Source organism: Gigantopelta aegis, chromosome 7, assembly GCF_016097555.1.
Source record: "Gigantopelta aegis isolate Gae_Host chromosome 7, Gae_host_genome, whole genome shotgun sequence".
NCBI classification, from domain to species: domain Eukaryota; kingdom Metazoa; phylum Mollusca; class Gastropoda; order Neomphalida; family Peltospiridae; genus Gigantopelta; species Gigantopelta aegis.
The window spans coordinates 13601621-13610650 of record NC_054705.1 but is presented as its reverse complement, the minus strand read 5'-3'; the positions used below and the strand labels follow the sequence as shown (position 1 = coordinate 13610650).

The following is a 9030-nucleotide window of genomic DNA, read 5'->3' as shown; positions in this document are numbered from 1 at the left end:
TAGCACAAACCATGGCCTTTGTTGAACCAGTTATGGATCACTGGTCGGTGCAAGTGGTTTACACCTACCCATTGCGCCTTGCGGAGCACTCACTCAGGGTTTGGAGTCGATATCTGGATTAAAACCCCCATGCCTCGACTGGGATCCGAACCCAGTACCTACCAGCCTGTAGACCGATGGCCTAACCACGACGCCACCGAGGCCGGTTGATAAGCAATGACTGCACAGTCTTGTGTTCTATAAATAGCCGAAAATTATATACACATATCGGCTTCGGTACTACAGGGAAACCTTTCAAAACCGAACCCTCTGTAAACGGAATTCCCCCCAAACCGGACATTTTTTCAGTCCTGTTTTAAAAATCAGTACAGAAATTAACCTCTCTAAACTGGATACCTCTTAAAACCGGACTTTTGAATTAGTCCCGAGGGTGTCCGGTTTAGAGGAGTTTGTATCAACATACAATGTACATACACACAGCTACACGCATGTACACACACAGCTACACGCACGCACACACACACACGCACACACACACACGTATACACACTCAAGTAAAATTAATAAAAAAAAAAAAAAAAAAAAGGAAACCGAGAGAGGTTTTCTCGTCTACCCGCGTAACTCCGCGCCTAAACTCTGATCTATGCATGTCGTGGACAGGGCGATGACAGATAAATGGCAACCAAAATATTACGACACGATAGATAATCAGGATGTTTGGGCGTAGTGCCAAATATAAGTCAAATAGTCATGTACTGTCCGCGGCATTCAATGCTAATTATAACGTTAATAGGTTTCCACTTTGTGGCCACTGTTTCGAACCCTGTGAGATAAGAGAACCGGAAAATCTTTGGGGATGTTTACCTTCAGCGTGTTTCTTCTTCTCTGTTCTGTGTTTACAGGTAATTATTTAATAACACCAGGGCCGTACTTAGCCTGGAAAATAGAGGGGGAGGGGGAGTGGGCAGTAAAAACAAACAGGGCACAACAATGTTACACATATCCGATACATTTTTTCGTGTTCTGGTGTCATTAAAACATCCATTATATTTATTCGTTTTGCTCAAAGTAGACAAAAAAGGGAACTTTTAAATAAAAAAGGAGCATTTTTGGTATATTTCGAGAGGAGGGAGTTTGACTCTGCTACCCCATACAGTATGGTTCTGAATGTATTAAGACTTGAGCATTTTGAAAGTAAGGACGAGCCGAGTATAAGTGTTCGCCTCCGAGTATAAGTGTTCCCCTCCGAGTATAAATGTTCCTCTCCGAGTATAAATGTTCCTCTCCGAGTATAAATGAAACCCCTCCGAGTATAAATGTTCCCCTCCGAGTATAAATGTTCCTCTCCGAGTATAAATGTACCCCTTCGAGTATAAATGTACCCCTCCGAGTATAAATGTTCCTCTCCGAGTATAAATGTTCCCCTCCGAGTATAAATGTACCCCTCCGAGTATAAATGTTCCTCTCCGAGTATAAATGTTCCCCTCCGAGTATAAATGTTCCCCTCCGAGTATAAATGTTCCTCTCCGAGTATAAATGTTCCCCTCCGAGTATAAATGTTCCCCTCCGTGTATAAATGTTCCTCTCCGAGTATAAATGAAACCCCTCCGAGTATAAATGTTCCCCTCCGAGTATAAATGTTCCTCTCCGAGTATAAATGTTCCTCTCCGAGTATAAATGAAACCCCTCCGAGTATAAATGTTCCTCTCCGAGTATAAATGAAACCCCTTCGAGTATAAATGTACCCCTCCGAGTATAAATGTTCCTCTCCGAGTATAAATGTTCCCCTCCGAGTATAAATGTACCCCTCCGAGTATAAATGTTCCTCTCCGAGTATAAATGTTCCCCTCCGAGTATAAATGTTCCCCTCCGAGTATAAATGTTCCCCTCCGAGTATAAATGTTCCCCTCCGTGTATAAATGTTCCTCTCCGAGTATAAATGAAACCCCTCCGAGTATAAATGTTCCCCTCCGAGTATAAATGTTCCTCTCCGAGTATAAATGTTCCTCTCCGAGTATAAATGAAACCCCTCCGAGTATAAATGTTCCTCTCCGAGTATAAATGTTCCTCTCCGAGTATAAATGAAACCCCTCCGAGTATAAATGTTCCTCTCCGAGTATAAATGAAACCCCTTCGAGTATAAATGTACCCCTCCGAGTATAAATGTTCCTCTCCGAGTATAAATGTTCCCCTCCGAGTATAAATGTACCCCTCCGAGTATAAATATTCCTCTCCGAGTATAAATGTTCCCCTCCGAGTATAAATGTTCCTCTCCGAGTATAAATGTTCCCCTCCGTGTATAAATGTTCCTCTCCGAGTATAAATGAAACCCCTCCGAGTATAAATGTTCCCCTCCGAGTATAAATGTTCCTCTCCGAGTATAAATGTTCCTCTCCGAGTATAAATGAAACCCCTCCGTGTATAAATGTACCCCTCCGAGTATAAATGTTCCTCTCCGAGTATAAGTGTTCCTCTCCGAGTATAAATGTTCCTCTCCGAGTATAAATGTTCCCCTCCGAGTATAAATGTTCCCCTCCGTGTATAAATGTTCCCCTCCGAGTATAAATGAAACCCCTCCGAGTATAAATGTTCCCCTCCGAGTATAAATGTTCCTCTCCGAGTATAAATGTTCCTCTCCGAGTATAAATGAAACCCCTCCGAGTATAAATGTACCTCTCCGAGTATAAGTGTTCCTCTCCGAGTATAAGTGTTCCCCCTCCGAGTATAAATGTACCCCTCCGAGTATAAATGTTCCTCTCCGAGTATAAGTGTTCCTCTCCGAGTATAAATGTTCCTCTCCGAGTATAAATGTACCCCTCCGAGTATAAATGTTCCTCTCCGAGTATAAGTGTTCCTCTCCGAGTATAAATGTTCCCCTCCGAGTATAAATGTACCCCTCCGAGTATAAATGTTCCTCTCCGAGTATAAGTGTTCCTCTCCGAGTATAAATGTTCCTCTCCGAGTATAAATGTTCCCCTCCGTGTATAAATGTTCCTCTCCGAGTATAAATGAAACCCCTCCGAGTATAAATGTTCCCCTCCGAGTATAAATGTTCCTCTCCGAGTATAAATGTTCCTCTCCGAGTATAAATGAAACCCCTCCGTGTATAAATGTACCCCTCCGAGTATAAATGTTCCTCTCCGAGTATAATTGTTCCTCTCCGAGTATAAATGTTCCTCTCCGAGTATAAATGTTCCCCTCCGAGTATAAATGTTCCCCTCCGTGTATAAATGTTCCCCTCCGAGTATAAATGAAACCCCTCCGAGTATAAATGTTCCCCTCCGAGTATAAATGTTCCTCTCCGAGTATAAATGTTCCCCTCCGAGTATAAATGAAACCCCTCCGAGTATAAATGTTCCCCTCCGAGTATAAATGTTCCTCTCCGAGTATAAATGTTCCTCTCCGAGTATAAATGAAACCCCTCCGAGTATAAATGTACCTCTCCGAGTATAAGTGTTCCTCTCCGAGTATAAGTGTTCCCCCTCCGAGTATAAATGTACCCCTCCGAGTATAAATGTTCCTCTCCGAGTATAAGTGTTCCTCTCCGAGTATAAATGTTCCTCTCCGAGTATAAATGTACCCCTCCGAGTATAAATGTTCCTCTCCGAGTATAAGTGTTCCTCTCCGAGTATAAATGTTCCCCTCCGAGTATAAATGTACCCCTCCGAGTATAAATGTTCCTCTCCGAGTATAAGTGTTCCTCTCCGAGTATAAATGTTCCTCTCCGAGTATAAATGTTCCCCTCCGAGTATAAATGTTCCCCTCTAAACAGGACACCCTTGGGTCCAACACAAATGTCCGGTTTTAAGAAGCATACGGTTTAGAGACATTAAGTACTGTCCTGGTTTTTGAAAAGGGACTGTAAAACGTCCGGTTTTGAGGGAATTCCGGTTAACAGAGAGTCCTGTCTTGAAAGGTTTTACCGACTGTACATCGTAGCTTATGTGCAATATTTTATCTGTTGATATAGTGAAGTATGAAGTAAATATTTATTAACATATTAACGTATTTGATAGAATTTTGAAGCGTGGGTGGGGAGGAAATTAAATTACTATTATCCTGTTCAATTATTTAGACCCAAAGTTTTTTGCAAATGTTACGTTTATTTCCTATTCGATATTTGTTTTCTTTGCATTTACATGAAAACAAACCCAAACCCCGACAGGTTTTTATATACAAATCATCATATAAAATGCACGAAGTTGACTTAATTCCACTTGTTAAAAATCTCTGTGTCTTTTGAAAGCACGTTATTTCTCCTATAAATAACTAAGGTCATTTGCATATCAAAAGCATCATTCTATAGTGCGTTTCAAACTAATGTTCGGTTCTATCGTCCTATCCGCACAAATCGTAGTATGACCTATATTTAAGAAAATATCTGTAAACATGAAGCAGGTGCGGATTCAGGTGCGGAGTTCAAGTGACAAAATCTCAGTTTGAAAAAAAAATATGTATCAAATATTATAATTATATTGTGGAATACACAAGCGCGCGCGCTGAAGGGAGAGACAGACAGAGAGAGAGAGAGAGAGAGAGAGAGAGAGAGAGAGAGAGAGAGAGAGAGAGAGAGAGAGAGAGAGAGACGTCATTTATGTAACGACGCACACAACATATTTTAATCTATGGTTATATGGTTATAGGGAGAGAGAGAGAAGAAGAATATGGTATGCATGCGATTGGTGGAGGTGTGACCCTCTGGACAACCCCAACCCCACTTAAGGCTTCTTTTGTATATGGAGCGGGACGTAGCTCAGAGGTAAAGCGTTCGCTCATGGTAGGTCGACTGATCGATCCCACATGGTGGACCCATTGGGTTGTGTCTAGTTCCAGCCTGTGCACCACAACTGATGTATAAAGGCTGTGGTATGTGCTATCCTGTCTATGGGATGGTGCATATAAAACGTCCCTTATTGCTTATCAAAATTGCTTATCGGAAACAGTGGCTCATGTGGCGGTAGCGACTTTCTTTCTCACGGTCATAATGCTCCTTAACCGTTTTGTCTGACGCCACATAAACGTATATCAAATGCGTTAAGTGTGTCGTTAAATAAACATTTCTCTCGTATGTATGTGTAGTCTATATACATTTCTAGTCGATTAGTTTATAGGTTGTTAGGTTGTTTGATAGCGAATGATATGGAAATAAATTGTTTTTGGTGTTAAAGAGTTCATGCATACATTAAAGTAATACTCCTGATGGGTATGGAGAAATAACTTAATCAGTCGACGAACTCATTTCTTCATCACTATCTTCGTTAAGGGGGACTATCACAGGGGGTATTATATTTCTTATAAAACTATTTTGTTTTCTAAAATCTTCTTCGATCTTTATTACATGTTTAACTGCGTCAGAGAAGTGTGTAGGTGTGACAGAGTTCAATGCATGTGCAAGTTCTCTCCGCACCGTGGTCATTTTACCATCATTATGACGAGCTATGTGCCCTTTGACTTGACTCCAGATCAGTTCTATCGGATTGAGTTCAGAATGTCTTGGCGGCAGTCTTAGACACAAGTGCCCATGGCGTTCAGCAATATCATCAGTAACAAATTGCTTTGCACATTTGTTACTTTTCACAAGTTCATAAAGAACTGGCTTTGTCGTGTTACTCTCAAAAGGTATATTTTTGTTTCGTAGTCACGACTGAATTTCTTCCTTTTTAGCGTTTAGTGCAGGACATCGTGTAATCTCAGTTAATTTGTTGTGGTAGCTTGCGTTATCCATGACGATAACAGAAGGTTCTGGTAGAGAAGGCATAAGTTGTTCTTCAAACCATTTGATGAAATTTTCATGATTCATCTCACCATGATAGTCTCTGTCTGTTTTTTTAGCCTCAAAGATCAATTCACAGCCATCTATCAATCCATATTTATCACAGCCAGCATGACAAATAATAAGTCTTTTTCCCTTCCCAGTCACCGAACAGAGTTTAGGAACTCGATTAGCAGCGTCTGATTTCGGCGGGTGATTGGCGGTACTTGTGCCCGGGTGGATATCTGTCCAGTGGTGGGATGTTGTGTGGTTGACATTCACCCAGGTCTCATCTTGATACACTATTAAATACCCCTGTTCTCGTAAACTGGATATTTCATGGAGATAGGACAGTCTCCTGTCTGATATATTGGCGTCCTCAAAAAATCACTTTTCCGGTTGTAGACATATGTTGGTATTTATAATCGAGGTCATGGAGTGTTCTTCGTAAAGTTGATATGGATATGTTGATTCCACATTCCTCCCTTAAAGCCACGTTAATCTTATGTAATGTAGGTAATTCGCCCTCTCTATAAAATCTGTATACTCGTCGTCTAATAACATCTTTATCAAATAAATCGATGAGTTTTCGGTCGCGTTTTTTAACAGTGATTTCTGTGCTTGGATTCGTAGAGCTTAGATTTTTCACAGTTCTTTTTACTGTTGAAACCGAAACTTTAAGTGCAGCGGCAACTCGATCGACAATTCGATAAGAAACATACCTAGGTCTACCGCGCTGATATTCATCTTCAAAATAATCGAAAACGTTCTTAATACACGATTTTACATCAACTGAAGTGTTTTTCGATTTACCCATATTTTTCCTCAAATAACAATAACAAGAATGTCGACTAATACATTTTCAATGAATTTATATACCCTAGCTAACTTGTATTTTACGTGGTTTACACATTGCTACAATAGCACGTGCAGTCATAGATCGAAATAATGATGTTATTGACCAAGCAATGCTATCGTATTTTGAACATTCCGGGCTGTGTCTGCGGGATGAAAAAGTGGTTGAACCCATACGAGTCCGAACAATAGCCCTTTGGTTTTTCGCATTACAAATGTAACACCCAACCTCCAAACCCCAGCCCCTAGCACCACCCTAAATACTATATATATCTATATATATACGTATGAGTTCCCAATTTAGAGGCAAATTAAATAACATTTTTATTATTATTTGATGTTGGTGGCCTTTGACATTTTATCCCCCCCCCCCCCCTGGTCTTCTGGGTCCGGCCCTGCATTAAATTTATTTATAAATTTGGAAAGCACATTCCTGCAGTGTGTGAGGTGATTTGTGTTTATTACTGTGCTACACCTCAGTTGTGTTAGGTTAGGTATGGTATGCTAATATATAATTGATTTAATAAAATAAAAATACATAATGCATTAGCTAAATTTATTAAATATAATGCACCTACAAGAAAGGGTTACATGTTCTGTTTGTTTACATCTATGTTTAACGGAAAGATTAGACAATGCTGTTACACACTGCAAAACAATAATAACCTTGATTTAGTGAAACAAGCTATAATGGCCTTCACGTAGCCTCAGATCCCAATGTTTTGATATGCAAATGACCTTAGTTATTTATAGGAGAAATAACGTGCATTCAAAAGACACAGAGATTTTTAAAAAGTGGAATTAAGTCAACTTCGTGCATTTTATATGATGATTTGTATATAAAACCTGTCGGGGTTTGGGTTTGTTTTCATGTAAATACAAAGAAAACAAATATCGAATAGGAAATAAACGTAACATTTGCAAAAAACTTTGGGTCTAAATAATTGAACAGGATAATAGTAAGTATTTGTTGTAATTATTAAAAGTAATTTAAAATTAAAACAGTAAAATGGCATAAAAGCATTGCATAATGGCCATAGCATTAGGCAGCTGTATTTAGGTCAGTACGTACAGTGTTCGCCAATCTGATTAAAATTAGCTCTACTGGTCTGCCAGTAGATCTAACAGCATTGCGTGGACTCCCATGTCCAGGTGACATTTCATCTATAAATAACAATTTAGATATCGACCAATTAGACTACGCCTTTTATAACGTTATTCGGGAGCATATTAATTCTAAAAATATAGGGCGAGACTATGTATGCAATAGGCGAACTTGTTGGTCTATTTCAACATTAAAAAACAGGGGGAAAAGTGCAGTAATAAACTCTGGATTGTATACTAGTATAACAGATTTTATGGCTATACTATCACGATTTTATTTTTGTTCGTCTTGAAACGAAATTTATATAAAATTTTGTATTGAAATTAGTTTCCGGCATACTTCGTAATTCACCCGAATCATTTCGTATACCCTCGGCATAATACCGAATGTTTTCAATTCTTTTTAAATCACTGGCATGATTTTGCAAGTAAGGTTTTGATTGGTCGAATGAAAGGTCAACTGGACATGAGCTCCAACGGGCTGCTGTTAGATCCACAGGTAATAGTGGAGCTAATTTTAATTAGATTGAGTGTTCGCATCAGAAGTTTATTTTGTTTAACGACACCACTAGAGCACATTGATTTATTAAAGGGACATTCCTGAGTTTGCTGCATTGTACGATGTTTCCGACTAATAAAATATTTCTACGATTAAACTTACACATTAAACATAGTTTCTTGTTTAGAATATCAGTGTCTGTATATTCAATGTGTTTCTGGTAGTCTTAATATTTGTAAGAAACCCAAACAGGATTTTGTCTGCAAATAATTTCGTAGGTACGAAAAAATTACATTTTAGGAAATAAAATGAAATTTAACCTAGTACAAATATTAGAACGATCAGAAACACGTTTAATATACAGCCACTAATATTTTATGCAGAAAAATATATTTGATATGTAATTACAATCGTTGAAAAGTCTCTGTTAGTCGATAACATCTTTAAAATTATAGAAAACTCAGGAATGTCCCTTTAATCATCGGCTATTGGATGTCAAATGTATAGTCATTTTGACTCAGTCATAGAGAGGAAACCCGCTACATTGTTTCTAATGCAGCAAAGGGTCTTTTATATGCACTTTCCCTCATACAGGATAGCACATACCACGGCCTTTGATATACCAGTCGTGGTGCACTGGCTGGAGCGAGAAATAGCCCAATGGACCCACCAACGGGAATCGATCCCAAACGTGCGCTGTACCACTGGGCTATATCCCGCCCCGCGTTCGCCTGAGATGCTTAGTAACTTACTGAATTATCGAATTCCCTCGGGTGATCCATAATCTCATTGCCTTTTACCCATCCCAACCAGTGCACCA

General features: G+C 39.4%; 1 protein-coding gene across 1 annotated transcript in view; it reads left to right on the top strand.

Moving 5' to 3' along the window:
- The first annotated feature begins 761 nt into the window (after positions 1 to 761).
- LOC121377556 overlaps positions 762 to 9030 on the top strand; it is a 19258-nt gene continuing 10989 nt past the window's right edge. Inside the window, exon 1 of the mRNA XM_041505603.1 lies at positions 762 to 902. Within this exon, the coding sequence (XP_041361537.1) occupies positions 857 to 902 (46 nt within the window). The 5' untranslated portion in view covers positions 762 to 856. The remainder of the gene's footprint in view (positions 903 to 9030) is intronic.